Source organism: Dendronephthya gigantea, unplaced genomic scaffold (genome assembly GCF_004324835.1).
Source record: "Dendronephthya gigantea isolate DGI-Jeju-01 unplaced genomic scaffold, DenGig_1.0 000115F, whole genome shotgun sequence".
Classification (NCBI taxonomy): domain Eukaryota; kingdom Metazoa; phylum Cnidaria; class Anthozoa; order Malacalcyonacea; family Nephtheidae; genus Dendronephthya; species Dendronephthya gigantea.
This window is the reverse complement of record NW_021163125.1, coordinates 160650-180187: the sequence shown is the minus strand read 5'-3', so window position 1 is coordinate 180187 and position 19538 is coordinate 160650. Positions and strand designations below refer to the sequence as shown.

The following is a 19538-nucleotide window of genomic DNA, read 5'->3' as shown; positions in this document are numbered from 1 at the left end:
TTGTGAAATTCAGATAATTGTTTTCCTTACAAACTCGTTGTTCATAAAGTTAAAATATTGGTATAATTTCTCATAACATTGCTTTCCTCTCCGTAAAATAGTTCTGTATCAATCTTTATTAATGAAAGAGTCCCACAGCGCTTCCTCAGCAAAAGGTCTCTTATCAATCTTGTGACTAATCAGCCAAGACACAAACTTTCGAGCTTTACGATCACCAAGTTTCTTCAAATTCACAGGGTTTCCTTTTAAAATATTTCTCATTCGATCTAACGAAGATCCAAAAGGGTGTTCACCTTTTGTTAAGATGAAGAAAGCAATCATACCCGCTACCTGGACATCCGATTTTCTTTTGAAACGACTTTTTTCTTTTGTGTCTATTGCTTCAATTACTTCTGTTGGCATCCATCCGTAAGTGCCTTTAACATCTGTTTTAACCGTCGTTTCATCCTCTTTTAGAACGCGGCTTAATCCAAAATCTGCCAATTTCATGCGACCCTCGATATCAACCAGGACGTTTGATGGTTTTAGATCTCTGTGTAATATTCTTTTACCATGAAGAAATTCAAGTCCGATTAGAATTTCCTTAATCATTCGTGGACCATGCTCTTGTAGATGTTCAATACTGGATGCACGAACAAGTTCACTCAAGGTTTCTTCGCAAAGTTCAAGAATAAGATATATGAAGGTATCGTCACGGTGAAAATGTCGATAACTCACTATAAATGGTGAGTCGTTTGTTTTAATAAGTTCCATAATTTCCTTTTCGTTTTCAGCTACTTTATCACACGTTTGAACCAGCATTTTCTTAACAGCAACTTCAGTCCCATCCTTCATGAGACCAACATAGACATTTGAATATCCACCATCGCTAATTCTGAATTGCTTGTCGGCGACAAAAGCCTGTATCGGAATGCCAATATTTAAAAAAAAACAAACAACACGATAAATATTCCACAGTGAGAAGAAAAAAGCAAGAACACATTCACAATTTAAAAAGTACATTCTCAACTTCTAAATATCGAAATCTCAAATCAATACTATATTTGCAAGTGATTTTATCAGAAAGACATAATTCGAATGAAAATCCTGTATACGTTGTTCATAATAGGCTTATGCGAGCCGGGGCGGTGGAAGCTGCTGCTTGAGCCTAGCTCCCCGGTGTTCCGTTCATTCTTTGAGCGAAATATTCTGGAATAAAATAATAATAATAATAATAATAATAATAATAAAATTAATAATAATAATAATATAATAATATATATAATAATAAATATAATAATAATAATAATAATAATAAAATAATAATAAATAATAAAATATAATAATAATAATAATAATAATAATAATAATAATAATAATATAATAATAAATATAATAATAATAATAATAATAATAATAATAATAATAATAATAATAATAATAATAATAATAATAATAATAATAATAATAATAATAATATTCTATATTCTACAGGTTATATAAAAAACATAACCCCCATTGAAATCATCTTTTGTTGGACTTTGAATGCCGGTTAATGCCAGTTAAAATATAAAGAACCAGGTCAAATGTTAGCCTTAATAAAACAGGAGGTTTATTGCTAATAATTTTGTTGCTCAGTATTACACGATACGAGGATATGGCAAAATTTGTACGCTGCCTTTAGTGTGGCAGACATAGGGAACGTGGTCAAGCTATTTTTTCAGCTTACCCGGTTGGTGACTCAGAGTAGCAACATCACAATATTCATTTCAGAGATACACCAATGTAGAAAAGCGTTAGAATGAAAAAATTATACTCAAAAGTAACGGCTCAAATTACGTTAGCCATGCAGGATAGTAATTTTGATTACTATACTACTCCGGCATGAGGGACGGAGTTGAAAATTCGCCTAAGTTTTGTTTTGTTTTTATTTGTTTTTTTTTTCATTTAATATATTTGAAAAGTGTACGTAACCGTATCTACTATGTCACAGTTTTGTCCCCCCAGAAGTTGTGGTGCACAGCTCAAATCTCTGACTAATTTACCGATGCGCGATTTGATTTCGCTTGCATGATACCGCAATTTCTCCTAGAGGAACCAATGAACCGTTCTTTTGATGCTTTTGGATTAAGTTCAGATTTAATTGGGGTAAGAATATATTTAACACATGTAGATTCTGGTCCTATTTTACTAATATCGCTGCTATTTCGCCGTTTAATAAGATGTGGTCGTGTATGGGCGCGTTGACACGTCGGCGCGAATTCCACAGTGTAAAACAAAGTGAACGTATCATGCGGTTTATTTACGTTTTTAAACAATTGAACTTCTATACTTTTTAAAGTGCGATGTGCTTCTGAATGTCTCGATCAAACAACATTTAGGTTTGCAAGGCATCTAAATGAGTATGGGTCCGAAATATTTAAAGCAACACTCAATCCTCGTTTCTTGTTTCAATGTAATTGTGAATGTAATTTGATTTGAGCTTGATGTTGCACGATTTGAGCACAAAGTATGATGTTAAACACACAATCTTTAAAATATATTTTGCATCAATAAACACTGACAAAATACATCGCATGCAATGTCGCATCCATCCCCATTATAATTCATCTCCGTACCAAACTCTGCCAATTCATGTGCGACGGCACATGCGCGCTGTCTTTAGGGGGCTAAATTCCTTTCAAACAAAACTCACACCACGGAAAAGCAATATTTTAATTTACAGTAACGGTAAGATTCCTCAATATTTTTGCGAACTTAGCAAAATGGATAGAGAATTGATAGATTAAACAAGTTAAACTGATGACCGAACTAAAAAATGACCATAAACATGAACCACGCCTACCTCCCGGAAAGTTTACTCTATGACTGACTCGCTCAAATTTTCATCAATCTGCACAATACTGCAAAGAAATTTTGCACTAAAAAGATTTCTCCAGGAAAAGAAAAACAAAACAACTGAGCCGCTTGTGTAAAATTATAACTACACGTTGCATAGTTAAATCTTAGTTAACTCAGAAATACACGACTCCGACTTCTGCCCTTATTACAGTTAGAAGTTAACTAGTCTTTTATACAACTGGCCCCTGGTAGTAAAACGCTACACCAGCTGTTGTAGAAAAAATCGATTGAAAAATTCGGAAGACAAAATTTTTTTGCGCAAACTTTGCCACAGCAACTCCCCTCCCCCCAATTGAAAAAGACCCATCACGCCATTAGTTGTGTAACCTACCCAATCTAACATCTCTAAACTAATCCATATATATATAGGTAAGGTTTGGTGCGCATCTGAATGGTTAATCTTTGTTTTGTATATCGCGCGAGTTCCGTAGTCGCAGTTTGGTAGGGAATTGATTATGTCACCGATTGGCTGCAAAATGCGCGTCATCGAGCTGCGATGTCCTTTGTTTCTAAACATCCCCATTGCCTTAGGTTATATTATCTCTTATAATATTGTTAAATATTACCTCTTCTAACTGGTTACAGTTCGTAGTTTTCAACTTCTTAATTTTCTCACGATGTTTTATGGACTTGTTAAGGATATTTGTAATTTCATCATGCCCAAGGTGAATGCTCCATTCAAGAAGATTTATTTCTCGCCCTTTAACAATGATCGTTTGCTCTCTCCACATCGCGTTGTCTTTCTCATAAAGAAGATTGACCAAGGCGACGAAGTTGTTTTCAACAGCTATTTGGAGGAGTGCAAAGGCAGCGGTGCCAACATCAGCACCCTGTTCAACTAAATACTTGACAGTTACTAAATCACCAACACGAAAAGCATGGTGCAAGACTGTCCCTCCGTTAGTATCATTGGCATTTACATCAGCACCGTTCTCGACAAGATATTCTAAGATTTCTAGCGAACCTTTTACAACAGCTCTGTGCAACACCGTCCATCCGCTATTCTTTTTTCCATTTACATCAGCGCCATTTCCCACAAGATATTTCACCATGTCTAGCTTACCTTCAAAAACAGCAGAGTGCAACACTGTCTCCCCGTCATTATCCTTGGCATTTACATCAGCGCCGTTCTCGACAAGATATTTTACCATTTCTAAGTTACCTTCAGTAACAGCAGTGTGCAGCACTGTCTCACCGTCATTATCCTTGCCATTTACATCAGCCCGCATTTGAAAAAGATATTCTACCATTTCTAGCCTACCTCGATTAACAGCAAGGTGCAGCACTGTTTGCACTGTTTTCCCGTTAGTCTCCTTACAATTTACATCAGCGCCCTTCTCAACAAGATACTCTACCATTTCTAGCGAACCTTTCACAACAGCACTGTGCAGGACTGTCCATCCACTATTCGTTTTTCCATTTACATTAGCGCCATATCCCACAAGATATTTCACCATTTCTAGCGTACCTTCAAAAATAGCAGAGTGCAGCACTGTCCACCCATCGGTCTTTTTGCCATTTACATCTGCCCCCAGTTCAACAAGATGTTTCATCATCTCTAAAGAACTATACGAAACAGCATAGTGCAGTACTGTCCAGCCGTCTGTAGTATCCTTGCTGTTTACAACAGCGCCATTTTCAACAAGATATTTCACCATTTCTAGCGTACCTTTATAAACAGCAGAGTGCAGCACTGTCTCCCCGTGAGTATCCTTGGCATTTACCTCAGCGCCCTTCTCAACAAGATATTTCACCATTTCTAGCGTACCTTTATAAACAGCAGAGTGCAGCACTGTCCACCCGTCAGAACGCTGGCCATTTACATCAGCGCCCTGTTCAACGAGATATTTCACCATTTCTAGAGTACCTTCAGAAATAGCAAAGTGCAGTACTGTCTCCCCGTGAGTATTCTTGGCATTTACATCAGCGCCATTTCCCACAAGATATTTCACCATATCTAGCGTACCCTCAGAAACAGCAGAGTGCAGCGCCGTCTTCCCGTGAGTATTCTTGGCATTTACATCAGCGCCATTCTCAACAAGATATTCTATCATTTCTAGTGAACCTTCTCCCACAGCACTGTGCAGTACTGTCAATCCGCCTATCTTTTTTGCATTTACATCAGCGCCATTTCCCACAAGATATTTCACCATTTCTAGCGTACCTTTAGAAACAGCAGATTGCAGGACTGTCTCCCCGTGAATATTCTTGGTATTTACATTAGCGCCCTTCTCGACAAGATATTCTACCATTTCTAGCGAACCTTTTACAACAACACTGTGCAACACTGTCCATGCGTCGTACTCTTTTCCATTTACATCAGCGCCCTTCTCAACAAGATATTTCACAATTTCTAGCGTACCTTTATAAACAGCAGAGTGCAGCACTGTCTCCCTGAAAATATCCTTGGCATTTACATCAGCGCCCTTCTCGACAAGATATTTCACCATTTCTAGCGTACCTTTATAAACAGCGGAGAGCAGCACTGTCCCCCTGTGAGTATCCTTGGCATTTACATTAGCGCCCTTCTCAACAAGATATTTCACCATTTCTAGCTTATTTTTATAAACAGCAGAGTGCAGCACTGTCTTCCCGAGAGTATCATTGGCAATTACATCAGCACCGTTCTCGACAAGATATTCTACCATTTCTAGCGAACCTTTTACAACAGCACTTTGCAATACTGTCCATGCGTCGTACTCTTTTCCATTTACATCAGCGCCATTTCCCACAAGATATTTCACCATATCTAGCGTACCTTTATAAACAGCAGAGTGCAGCACTGTCTCCCCGTGAGTTTCCTTGGCATTTACATCAGCGCCCTTCTCAACAAGATATTTCACCATTTCCAGCGTACCTTTATAAACAGCAGAGTGCAGCACTGTCCACCCGTCAGAACGCTGGCCATTTACATCAGCGCCCTGTTCAACGAGATATTTCACCATTTCTAGAGTACCTTCAGAAATAGCAGAGTGCAGTACTGTCTCCCCGTGAGTATTCTTGGCATTTACATCAGCGCCCTTCTGAACAAGATATTTTACCATTTCTAAGGTACCTTCGGTAATAGCCGAGTGCAGAACTGTCTTCCCGTCATTATCCTGGGCATTTACGTCAGCGCCCTTCTCAACAAGATATTTTACCATTTCTAAGTTACCTTCAGTAACAGCTGTGTGCATCACTGTCTCCCCGTCATTATCCTTGCCATTTACATCAGCCCGCATTTGAAAAAGATATTCTACCATTTCTAGCCTACCTAGAATAACAGCAAGGTGCAGCACTGTTTGCACTGTTTTCCCGTTAGTCTCCTTACAATTTACATCAGCGCCCTTCTCAACAAGATACTCTACCATTTCTAGCGAACCTTTCACAACAGCACTGAGCAGGACTGTCCATCCGCTATTCTTTTTTCCATTTACATTAGCGCCATTTCCCACAAGATATTTCACCATATCTAGCGTACCCTCAGAAACAGCAGAGTGCAGCGCCGTCTTCCCGTGAGTATTCTTGGCATTTACATCAGCGCCATTCTCAACAAGATATTCTATCATTTCTAGTGAACCTTCTCCCACAGCACTGTGCAGTACTGTCAATCCGCCTATATTTTTTGCATTTACATCAGCGCCATTTCCCACAAGATATTTCACCATTTCTAGCGTACCTTTAGAAACAGCAGATTGCAGGACTGTCTCCCCGTGAATATTCTTGGTATTTACATCAGCGCCCTTCTCGACAAGATATTCTACCATTTCTAGCGAATCTTTTACAACAACACTGTGCAACACTGTCCATGCGTCGTACTCTTTTCCATTTACATCAGCGCCCTTCTCAACAAGATATTTCACAATTTCTAGCGTACCTTTATAAACAGCAGAGTGCAGCACTGTCTCCCTGAAAATATCCTTGGCATTTACATCAGCGCCCTTCTCGACAAGATATTTCACCATTTCTAGCGTACCTTTATAAACAGCAGAGAGCAGCACTGTCCCCCTGTGAGTATCCTTGGCATTTACATTAGCGCCCTTCTCAACAAGATATTTCACCATTTCTAGCTTATTTTTATAAACAGCAGAGTGCAGCACTGTCTTCCCGAGAGTATCATTGGCAATTACATCAGCACCGTTCTCGACAAGATATTCTACCATTTCTAGCGAACCTTTTACAACAGCACTTTGCAATACTGTCCATGCGTCGTACTCTTTTCCATTTACATCAGCGCCATTTCCCACAAGATATTTCACCATTTCTAGCGTACCTTTATAAACAGCAGAGTGCAGCACTGTCTCCCCGTGAGTATCCTTGGCATTTACATCAGCCCCTTCTCAACAAGATATTTCACCATTTCTAGCGTACCTTTATAAACAGCAGAGTGCAGCACTGTCTCCCCGAGAGTATCCTTGGCATTTACATCAGCGCCCTTCTCAACAAGATATTTCACCATTTCTAGCGTACTTTTATAAACAGCAGAGTGCAGCACTGTCTCCCCGTGAGTATTCTTGGCATTTACATCAGCGCCCTTCTCAACGAGATATTCTACCATTTCTAACGAACCTTTTCTAACAGCATTGTACAACACTGTCAATCCGCTATTCTTTTTAGCTCGCCTGCACTTTAGTGCAAGAGAGCTATTGCTATAGTCTTGGCGTCCGCGTCCGCGTCCCCGTCCCCGTCCCCGTCCCCGTCCCCGTCCCGTCCCCGTCCCCGTCCCCGTCCCCGTCCCCGTCCCGTCCCGTCCCCGTCCCCGTCCCCGTCCCCGTCCCGTCCCCGTCCCCGTCCCCGTCCCCGTCCCCGTCCCCGTCCCCGTCCCCGTCCCCGTCCCCGTCCCCGTCCCCGTCCCCGTCCCCGTCCCCGTCCCCGTCCCCGTCCCCGTCCCCGTCCCGTCCCCGTCCCCGTCCCCGTCCCCGTCCCTGTCCCTGTCCCCGTCACTGTCCCCGTCCGCGTCCACACTACATGATAAGTAGAATGTTAAGATGCCACTTTTATTTTCCCATTATTTTCAACTTATCTACTTAAGGAGTCTATTTGTTGCAAAAGAACCATTTACCAGGGGGGAGTGAACATTATACAACAAAATATAATGATAAGGTCAATGTTAACATGCTATATTTTTTCTATACTTTGGCTTTACATCAGAGGAATCATTATCGATATAAGTCATCAATATGCATTGTGACTATTTAGTGCCATTTGGTACGCATTTATACAATAATAAAGAGAGTTTTGCTCAAAATTATCAAATGATAAGGTGAATGTTAAGCTAATTAGCATAATGATAAGGTCAATGTTAAGATGTTATATTTTTTAAATATTATGGCTTTGCATTGGAAGATTCTTTATAAATATAGCTCATCGATATGTCTTGTGACTATATGGTGACATTTAGTACACATTTACACAAAAATAATGGGAATTTTGTTCAAAATTATCAAATGATAAGGTGAATGTTAAGCTAATTAGCATAATGATAAGGTCAATGTTAAGATGCTATATTTTTTAAATATTATGGCTTTACATCAGAGGAATATTAAAAAAAAGTCATCGATATGCATTGTAACTATTCAGTGCCATTTGGTACACATTTATACAATAATAAAGAGAGCTTTGCTCAAAATTATCAAATGATAAGGCAAATGTTAAGCTTATTAGCATCATGATAAGGTCAATGTTAGAGTTATCCAGAGTTATCACGCTCATTACGATTTTCAGGGCTATTGTGTAGCCCTGTCTTTTTTAGTTCAAAGTTGTAGCTGAATCATATTTAACGAAAGTATTCGTGCAACCCTAAGCCAAATGAGAAACTTTCAAATATTTTCACCTGTATGCTACCATATGTTTGTATTGTACATGTACAATTATAAATTATGAGATTGTGTTGTGACATGCCGTATCAAAATTCAATCGCTTAATATAGAAATCATTCAGGGAGTGAATATATATAAAACATAGTCCAACGTTAAAGTTTAAAGAATATTGTCAGATAATTCGCAATTACAAGCTTTAGCACATAAGTATTTATAAGTAGAAAGCCGATAGGCTCGGAATGCAAAGGCAAATGGCAACGCATGTGACATATATTTGCATATTATTTTATATGTAGATACACATGCAAATATATTATTAAAGCCAGTTAAATTGTAGACAGGGCCCTATAAGATTTATGTACATACCTTTTCGTTGTTTGATGCATAATCCTTTTTTGTGTAGGTATAAAAATCCAATCTTGTCTTTTTCATAAAGCTAGGCGCACACACGATTTTAGTCGGCCGATTCCTGTCTAGATTGTCTAGATGGATGTTTTCATCAAAATGTGGCGACTGGCAATCTATACTTGGTCAGATTAGACCAAGTAGACTCGCGTACACGCGCGAGGCGCGAGCGCCGCGAGAAGGAAAACATGTCTGGGCAAGGGCTGCCTATATGTCTAAACCTGAATGGACCAACTACCGTAAAATCGTTGTGTGTGCGCCCGGCTTAAAGCAGGGCCTTTTGCCTGGTCCGTTAACTTACCTGTTGATATCACGTGCGCGGATTGAAAAAGAAATATTGGTCACAAATAAAACTAATGTAATTTCGAGGCCAGTTTTGGCCAGTAATTCTGAGGTCACAACTAATATCTGAAGTTTGTGCTTAATATTACCTTCCAAAGCGGATTTTAGCCTTGTAGTTTCTAATAAAAAGATCGGTAATTTGTGCTTTATACAGATACCTTTCATACATTCCTTATTCTACACAAACAGTGCAGGCGAGCGTTAGGTGGTTTCAGCACCTCTCTGGTTTGCATTTACATCAGCGCCATTTCCCACAAGATATTTCACCATTTCTAGCGTAGCCTCAGAAACAGCAGAGTACAGCACTGTCTCCCCGTGAGTATTCTTGGCATTTACATCAGCGCCCTTCTCAACAAGATATTCTACCATTTCTAACGAACCTTTTCTAACAGCACTGAGCAACACTGCCCATCCGCTATTCTTTTTTCCATTTATATCAGCGCCATTTTCCACTAGATATTTCACCATTTCTAGCGTACCTTCAGAAATAGCAGAGTGCAGTACTGTCTCCCCGTGAGTATTCTTTGCATTTACATCAGCACCCTTCTAAACAAGATATTTTACCATTTCTAAGGTACCTTCAGTAACAGCCGAGTGCAGCACTGTCTTCCCGTCGTTATTCTTGGCATTTACATCAGCGCCCTTCTCGACAAGATATTCTACCATTTCTAGCGAACCTTTTACAACAGCACTTTGCAATACTGTCCATGCGTCGTACTCTTTTCCATTAACATCAGCGCCCTTCTCAACAAGATATGTCACAATTTCTAGCGTACCTATATAAACAGCAGAGTGCAGCACTGTCTCCCTGTGAGTATCCTTGGCATTTACATCAGCGCCCTTCTCGACAAGATATTTCACAATTTCTAGCGCACCTTTATAAAGAGCAGAGAGCACTGTCTCCCCGTGAGTATCCTTGGCATTTATATTAGCGCCGTTGCCAACAAGATAAATCACCATTTCTGGCGTACATTTATGAACAGCAGAGTGCAGCACTGTCCCCCTGTGAGCATCTTTGGCATTTACTTCAGCACCCTTCTCAACAAGATATTTCACTATTTCTAGCGTACCTTTATAAACAGCAGACAGAGTGCAGCAATTTCCCCCTGTGAGTATCCTTGGCATTTACATTAGCGCCCTTCTCAACAAGATATTTCACCATTTCTAGCGAATCTTTATAAACAGCAAAGTGCAGCACTGTCATCCCGAGAATATTCTTGCCATTTACATCAGCGCCATTTCCCACAAGGTATTTCACCATTTTTTGCGTACCCTCAGAAACAGCAGAGTGCAGCACCGTCTCCCGGTGAGTATCCTTGGCATTTACATCAGCGCCCTTCTCAACAAGATATTCCACCATTTCTAGCGAACCTTTTCTAACCGCACTGTGCAACACTGTCGATCCATTATTCTGTTTTACATTTAATTCAGCGCCATTTCCCACAAGATATTTCACCATTTCTAGCGAACCGTCAGAAACAGCAGAGTGCAGCACTGTCTTCCCGTCAGTATTCTTGACATTTACATCAGCGCCCTTCTCAACAAGATAATTTACAACTTCTGGAGTTGATTTTGTAACAGCAGCGTGCAGCACTGTCCACCCGTCAGTACCCTGGCCATTTACATCAGCTCCCTGTTCAACAAGATATTTCACCAATTCTAGCGTACCTTTAGAAATAGCAAGTTGTAGCATTGTCCCCCCGTCTGGATTCCTAGCATTCATGTCTGCACCGCATTGTTTAACTAAGTACTTGACAATTTCTGTGCAACCAACATAAACAGCATGATGTAAGGCAGTATTTCCCGAATCATCTTTACAATGTATATCAGCCCCACAATCTTCAACGAAATATTTCACAATTTCTAATGATCGAGACTGTATTGCACTCTGAAGAACTTTGGAATCGTTTTGAAAATTATGTTCAGGGCCAATTTGAACAAAATACTTAACAAGATCAAATAAACCATTTCTCGTCGCTATCGAGAAAACTGTTTCACCAACTTCGTTGTTGGAATAGATGTCTGCTCCATGGTCAACTAAATACTTGACAATTTTCGGATCTACTGGACTAAACTGAAAAGCACGACAAAGAATTGTCTTCTTCCAATGACCTTCTTTGTTTTCACCACATTCAACTTGCTTTTTTATTTCGTCCCAAAATTTCTGTTTTTCTTCTTCGCAGACATTTATGCTTCCACTTGCCTCTTGCTTCTTCTCAATACCTATATAATAATGCAACATTTAGAAACAATTAAATGACAATTAATTAATCAATTACAGAAACAAGCAGGACGAAAAAAAGTGCCGAAAGAAATTTTATTCCGGGTGAGATCCCTGCAACAATCTATTGACTTTCTGGCCCCTATAGTTTTTGTGGTCAAAACAGGCGCGCGCATAACATTACCAGAAATATGCGTCATGGTGATTTGCATAAAACTTGTTTGCGTTTAAATTTCAACAATAAAGGCTTTTAACTTTAATTTTACTATAAAATACATATTGCAAAAGTACAACAGCTAAAATTGCCGTTGCTCTGGATGTTGCCCACTGTTTGCCGACCTCTGGATCAATAACGCAACGTTTTGATGATCAAATTATTTACCTTGTGTGTTTCTACGTTCCGTCAACTGACTGTGTTCAAATGTGTGTATATACGCTTCGTATCATTGAACTGACTTATGAGGCTGATAATATTTTTTCAAGTGACTGCAGAAAAAATCCGGACCGTATAAGAAAATTTATATCAGGAATACGACAGACAATATCTTTAACAAAATCTCTTGATATATTTAATACACGTCAATTCATCAAGAATCCGGATCGAAATTTTCTTATGAATGTGAGCGATTTTATAAGTTCGTTGAGAGAACACGGCCAAAATTTTGAGCAATATATTTCTGAATTACTGCAGAAATATCCAAGGTAAAAAATTCGGTTACCAAAACGTTTCTAAACAGCTGCTCTATCCATCCAGAGGTCGGCAAACAGTGCTCCAAATCTGTGGCTCTGACGTTATACACAGTGGCGTCGCCAGCATCGATAAGTGAGGTGGACATATTCATATATTCATGCATGTTCACAGACCGTTAAAACAATCAATTTGAAAAGAAATGAATAATGTAAAACACGAATATATGAATAAGTCTCCCCATGCACTTATCAAGCAGGGGACGCCACTGCTTATACGACGTTTTACATTTTCATTCAACTTACTTTATAGCAAAACTCGAAGGCCATTATGTATAATAATGCAAATGGTTGAATGCAAATTAGCGCACAAGCTGAGAGTGCCGTTAAGACTGTTAAAAGACTGGTGAAGAAAGCCAAGATGGCGGGTACAGATCCTTGGCTCGCAATGTTGGATTATAGAAACACGCGAAGGAATGTCAAGTAGCCCGGTACAACGACTGATGAGTCGTCGGACGAGGACAACGCTGCCTTTGCAAAGTACGTTGTTGCAACCGCGAGTCGTAACGGGTATAATGGAAGAGAAGCAAGGAATAAAGTCCAAACAAGCGAGGTACTACAACAAGAATGCTCGAGATCTTCCGCCGTTGGACGAAGGGGATATGGTACGAGTACTGCCGTTGGGTCGTCCTAAGAAACTGTGGCAGAAAGCTCGGGTACAAAAGAAGGTGGGAATGAGGTCTTATGAAGTTTGTACCGAAAGAGGGGTTGTGCTCAGCACAAGCGACAGCCATTTTGTCACCAATTTCAGGTAATAGCGCAAGCATGATTTGTTAGGTTTATGTTTATGTTTATTTTAGGTCATTAATCCTATGTAAATTGTTTTAGCTATGTAAATGTTTTCAACGGTAATTTAGTATAAAAGTAGAGCTTCATCAAAAATATTTTTTTTAGTTGGTTTTGAGGCACTGAAGGTTGGCTAAACATATCATGATTGAGAGATAAAGGTGAATTTTCCCTAAAATCCGGTTCCGCGTCAGGAATTTTTTTGATTGAGTTATACACCTCCCAGAAAGCATACTCTTGTCTTAATTTTTAAAAGTATGTGATAAATAAACGTCTCCATCATACAGGGAGCTTTTGCCAAATATGGCATAATGTGCTATATGTAGTTTTTCCTTGAGCACGAGCAACATTGCATCCTGTGATATAAAAGTAAAAAAATGTTTCAACGGGTTTTATGGTGGATTTGATTAATTTAAATTATTGAATAGACTGAATGGTTCCAACGAAATATTTATTAATGTATAGCTAAAACATGAATATAAACATATATAAACATAAATGTATGAATATGCACACCCCTTCCAACTACGGCCTTGATCAAAATGCTCGAGTTAATAGTGGGTAGGCTTTATACTTCTTTAATAGGACGCTTGTTGTAATTCTTACCATCATCATATTTTTTGTTTTGGATGCCTTTTTCTTGGAGTTCCTCTTGAACTTCTTTCTGTTTATTAGCAACAGACTGGGATTGTTTATTTTTGGATGAAGCGATATTGTCCATTTTCTCTGCAAAGCTTGAAGTTCCGTCGCTGTTCTCAATCTGGGACATCACAACGTTGTCATCTTCCTTGGATTCAGTCATTCTTAAATTTCTATTTACAAGCCCCTTTACTGCTTGTAACTATATATCATATCATCTGGGCGGATCGCCATCTTCGAGAAAAACTATTCAGACGTCGGGCCAAAATAGCGCGCTGGGAACCTGAAAAAACCAAGCTATTATTAATTACTGTTAGCTCCAAATCTAAAGTCTTTAATTACATCGCTCTTCAAACATGTTTAAAACTAAGTAAATTAGCTTGTAGGTACACCACGTAAGTATTTAATACTGCAAAGCTTTCGGTCCGTTAACCCGGGCCATAATCAGTACAATTACTTGAGAACACATCTACGCGTCACATAAATGTCACGTTCGTCGTGATTTGATTGCTCGCGCCATTAATTAAACGGTTTCACTTACAAAACAATTATGAAAAAGAAATACGTCTAAATAATGCGCCCGTCCTAGACAAGTATTTAGCTAGCGACCAACAAAAAGAGCACGCCACGTACTATTGAGTGGCAAAAAAGTGTTATTTTCTGCGGCCACAACTGTTAAACAAAAATGCGTACGTTTAGTCAGCAAATGCGTAATGCGGTTTCCCAGCCTAACCTAGCGATGTCCGTTGTGCAAAACATCAATTCTAGATCTATTTCACGTTCCGATGTCGCTCCGTATAAATATAGCCAACTTGCCAATATATAACAAATTTAAGTCAGTGTTTAACGTGGACCTGCTTGTGAGTAAGCAACTGTCGTTTGAGCCTTTATTAAAATAATTGGCGTGTCAATATCCATTCACGTTGCAACTCTAGAAATTTACATATTTTACGCTATTTTTCTATCAAAGTTTGGTGCATGCGCAAACCAAAGTATAAGTAAAAAAAGATTCTCATGCGTTTAATATGGTCACATTTTGCGCTGTTTGTTTATATCAAGTAATTTGCGCGTGTTTCTTTGCTATATAGTCGCATGATGTAGTTAAGTATCGCTATTTCAAAACGCTGTATTCGCTGATTATTTCGCATGCCAAACTCAGTGTCCTTTTAGTTATGGTATTGATGTATATAGTCTTTTGTATAGTCTTGGTGCATGTTATGCTCATGCAGTATAATTACTCCGGCTTGAGCGACGGAGTTGAAGATTCGCCTAGGTTTTGTTTTGTTATTGTTTTGTTTTATTTTTCGACGTCGCAAGTGTGTTTCAGCGCGAAATATACTTGTATTTGAAATGTGTATGTGACCGTTTTTATCAACGTCACAGTTTTGTCTCCCGGCAAGAGTTGTGGTGCAAAGTTTGGTGCGTGCGCAAACCGAAGTATAAGAAAAAAGAAGATTCTCATGCGTTATTCTCACATTTTGTGCTGTTTGTTTATTTCAAGTAATTTGCGCGTATTTCTTTGTCATAATTTTGTTAGTTTGCATGCGGCATGTTGTAGTTAAGTATCGTCATTCCAAAACGCTAAATTCGCTGATTATTCCGCATGCCAAACTCAGTGTCTTTTTAGTTATAGAGTTGATCATCATGTATATAGTCTTGGTGCATGTTATGCTCATGCAGTTTATATAAGTACTCGTTAATTGTCATATTACATATGTATGCATGTATCGTAATTCTTAATTACCTAGCTTACTCGTTCTATAATTCACTTTACTTTCTTATGACAAGAAGCGGGTAACAACTTTTCACTTGTTTCCGTGGCGGGAAACATTGCATTTGTTTAAAGTTATGTGACTACGAATGAACCAATCACATTTAAAAACCTGCAGCACCTATATAACAACGGGATTTGTCGATGGTGAGCAGACCCAATTATTTGCTGATGCCGAAGGGAGAGGCAAATAATTCATCTGCGATGTTTTGCTTGACCTCGTCCAATAATTGATTATTATATAACTGTTGACCGCCATGGTCATTTTACCGTAAAACAGTTGAGATAATCTGTCCTAAATGAAATGTATGCAAACTCCTTTACAGGTCGTAAACTAATAGAAGTGTAGGATCTCCCTATAAGCATTTTAGTAGGTGATACGAGTTGAATCAGCCCCAAATGTTTGATAATGTTTCGGTGAACAAAAGTTGGCAAATGATACGATGGATTATACGCAATGTAAAGCTTCTCATTGATTGTCAATTATGCAATTTTTACTTGATTTAAACATTTTATTTACAGTTCAATAGTTATTCAAATAAATGAATACAAACATTGACTAAGCATTGTGTCTGAATCTATAGCAAATCCCCCCATTATTTCCCATTATTCATTCCCCCATATTGAGAGTGAATAAGTCCCCTTCACTGGAACACTGCGCCCCGCGTGTGAACCTCTGAGCTATATAAATCTGAAAGGGCTGTCATCCTCACGAAGTGTGCGACAAACCTGGGTTCAGTGGGTTGTCGCAAACAAGAAAAAATTTTAAATTTGAAATCTATGGAGCATCATAAACAAGTTTTTAAGATCACACATCCACCTCTTTGATCTATCTAACCCGTTATATTAGATCGTAATCTAAAGGTATGGTACAGTCCGTATTGTAAACAATATTGTTTATTGTTAGACTTCACACTATTTTGGTTAAACACCTCTCAGTGACAATGAATATGAGCTAGAGTTTATGTTTAGAAAAAATAGGAAACTAGATCAAATCCAAATTTGAGTAATTTTAGATCTAATAATGTAGTAAAATCTAGCAAGTAGTCTAACTATTGTTGAAACACTCTTATTTTTACTTTCATCCTGAACTTAGAACCTGGCACCTGTATGTCTTCAGGGTAATAACCAACCCACCTCCTCTTGGCGCTACGGTATTTGTACATATAATTTAGTTCCAGTTTGTTACGTACTTTGTTTACACTGTTTATCAATTTTAGGATATTGCAATGATCAAATTTATATGCTTATTCTATAAAAGTATTTTGGGTCATATCATACCTATTTTACCCCTCTTTTTGCCCACAGAAGAATTAGACCTTTAGTTATAGGCATTCACTTTGTGAAATCTTGCTAATATTTAATAATAGGGGCCAATATTTTGTTGTTGTTTTACTTTCCAAACCAATTATTGTGTTCATTGGAGTAATTGCATTAATCTTTTAGTCATCTGTACTTGTTTGTTACTCTGCCAGTTTTTTAATGTTAATGGCAAATATAACTTTGTTATGGTGTTATACGGTATAATGTGGTTGACTATCATTTATAAAATAATATTATGTGCATGAGAAGGTAAAGGCAAGGCTGATGTCACCACATTTAGGTTGAGGCATTACAATAAAGATTTTATTTTTCTTGTGAATGCATTAAATAATAACAGCCACAAAAATAGCTAGCAATAGCAATATTTGATATCCAGTTTGCACAAGCAGATGAATTTGATCACACATCCTGTCTATTTAGCGCACATCCTGTTTATTTAGCGCACATCCTGTCTAAATTACCACATTTAGTTCTCCTACTCATGTAAATTTGCTGTAAGTTACATGACTGTACTGCTTTAGTTTTAAGATCCAATCCACCAGTACAAGCAATGAATTTTTGATAATTTAACTTTTGGAACAATACAAATTGCTGCATGTATCTGTAATTGATTGTGAAAAATATTTTTATTACCCAATGATGTTTTCATTTTTTCGCATTTTTAAAAGCAAAAGTGAGGGTTGTACGTGTGCTCCCTATAGCTCATTTAAAAATAGATGGACTTTGTTTTTAGGATTTGGCTAGGCAGAGTACCCCATTGACTTGACATTATCTTCTATATTGTTACGCAAGGCTTTATTATGTTTAGTTATATGCATACAAAAATAGTATAAAAATAGCTGCAAAAATAGGAATATCAAGAGCATGACAGGGATTAGTGAATGATTTTTGCCACAAGACGCCTGAGTAAATATAAATTTTCGGCCATTTGCAAACATTAATCGCTTTTCCCTTTCATGTATGACATATCGTGGGATTAAATAAGTAATAAGAGGAAAATATTTATAATCCTCTCAGAACTGATACCTGGATAAACAGTCTTAAGTCGTCACTTATCTTAATGGTCGCATTCTTTAAAAAAGTGTGCGTGCTGTAGGGCATTCAAGTTCTTATGTCAATCAATTGTGTTAAAAATGTTGCTCGGTCAAGCATGTAATAGATTACGTCATCAAAAGTTCAATTCGATAAAATAAGAGTGAAAATAGTTTAAGTTAAAAGATATTGTTCACAGACGTATTGTTGGTAAATTTTACTAGTTGTTGATGATAAACATTTTAAGTTGTGAACATTTTTAAGTATTGATCGATTGAGCAGAAGACCAACTCGACTAGTGCGACAACGCCTTAAATAAACAAGATATGAGAGCTGGAACGAGCTTCTAAGACCAACCCACTGGTTACATGTACAACGCTGATTGGCTGGATAAGGATCAGCCCACTATGGTTGATGACGTATGCAAGAGTCACTGAACCCTCATTATAAAAGGGCGTGCACAGCACCTGAACCTTCAGTGGACTGACGGAGTAAAGATTAACTTATGACACGTTAAGAAGCTCAACCTTTACAGAACCAATTAACAACCTTGAGTGAACTAGCGGAGTGGACTAGCAGAGTGAACTAGCGGAGTGGACTAGCGGAGTGAACTAGCGGAGTGAACTAGCGGAGAAAATAAAAAAAGTATATGAAACGTTAGAAAAGTCACTTAACATTTGGTGCAGGATCGGCCTTACAAAACGTTTCGGAAACTCAATCAGTCTACTATATACTCAGAAGAAGTCAGAACAATCAATATTACAAACATTGCTTAGAAACGGGTGCTGAAGCGACCTGATGACTGGTTCGGAAGCGCACGTTCTGTATTCATCCATACTTCTACTTATGGCAACGCTAGACCTTATTTCACGTTTTGGATGTCTCTTCAAGACAGCTGTCCACAACCTCTACACTTCCCTCGAACTACAATCGAAACTACAGTCGTTTTGCCCTCAGTCTGCAATCCAAGACGAGTTTGATGACATGTACTCCCTCTATCTGAACGTGTTGGCTATGCCAGAAATCCAGCTAAAGACGCATCAGTGGAAGCCTCCGTGGTCGTTGAAATATGATTATTGAGACGTACGAAAGTCTCAGAGTTTTCCGGATCCTTCCTGATGGTCAGAACGCTTGTATTATGGACATGAAACTGGACGCATTTTAAGATTTGTATAATATAAGTTTTTGTCATTCTCATGTTACACGTATATGCATGTTTATCATTTGTTTGTTTATGTGCGATAATATTAAACACGAGAGTATATAGCTGTTCAACTAAAATTCCTTAGGTACACTCAGCATGCTGATTAAACATGTTGCCGTAGGATAGCGCATGCATGTTTTAATTGGGTCAGTATATAAATTTAATTCTGACGCTTTTAGTTTTGCGTCATTCGTTGATATAATATTTTTCTCTTCCCCCGGGACAGTCAAGGGTCTCCCAAACTTGTTGTAATGGATTACAATTCTTTTTCAAGCCAAAAGCTTAAATATTAGGCACATTCTTGTTTTCTCTATGTAGACTCGGTATTTATATTGTCGATGAAAACCTACATTTTGGAGTTTGGTTTGCTGTGCATGACGTTTAAAAAAG

At 38.4% G+C, this 19538-nt stretch overlaps 2 protein-coding genes across 2 annotated transcripts; both read right to left on the bottom strand.

Moving 5' to 3' along the window:
* Positions 1–108: 108 nt before the first annotated feature.
* LOC114535281 (putative ankyrin repeat protein RF_0381) lies at positions 109–6923 on the bottom strand. Its single transcript, XM_028556653.1, has 8 exons — positions 6762–6923; positions 6539–6701; positions 6341–6475; positions 5738–6133; positions 4704–4981; positions 3447–4193; positions 788–900; positions 109–532 (listed from the first exon to the last, which is right to left on the bottom strand). The coding sequence occupies exons 1-8, from the start codon at positions 6921–6923 to the stop codon at positions 109–111; spliced, it is 2418 nt and encodes an 805-aa protein (XP_028412454.1).
* Positions 6924–10497: 3574 nt separating this feature from the next.
* LOC114535280 (putative ankyrin repeat protein RF_0381) lies at positions 10498–13981 on the bottom strand. The gene is made up of 4 exons (XM_028556652.1): positions 13786–13981; positions 11094–11648; positions 10807–10985; positions 10498–10761 (listed from the first exon to the last, which is right to left on the bottom strand). Exons 1-4 carry the CDS (start codon positions 13979–13981, stop codon positions 10498–10500), a joined length of 1194 nt encoding a protein of 397 aa, XP_028412453.1.
* Positions 13982–19538: the final 5557 nt, after the last annotated feature.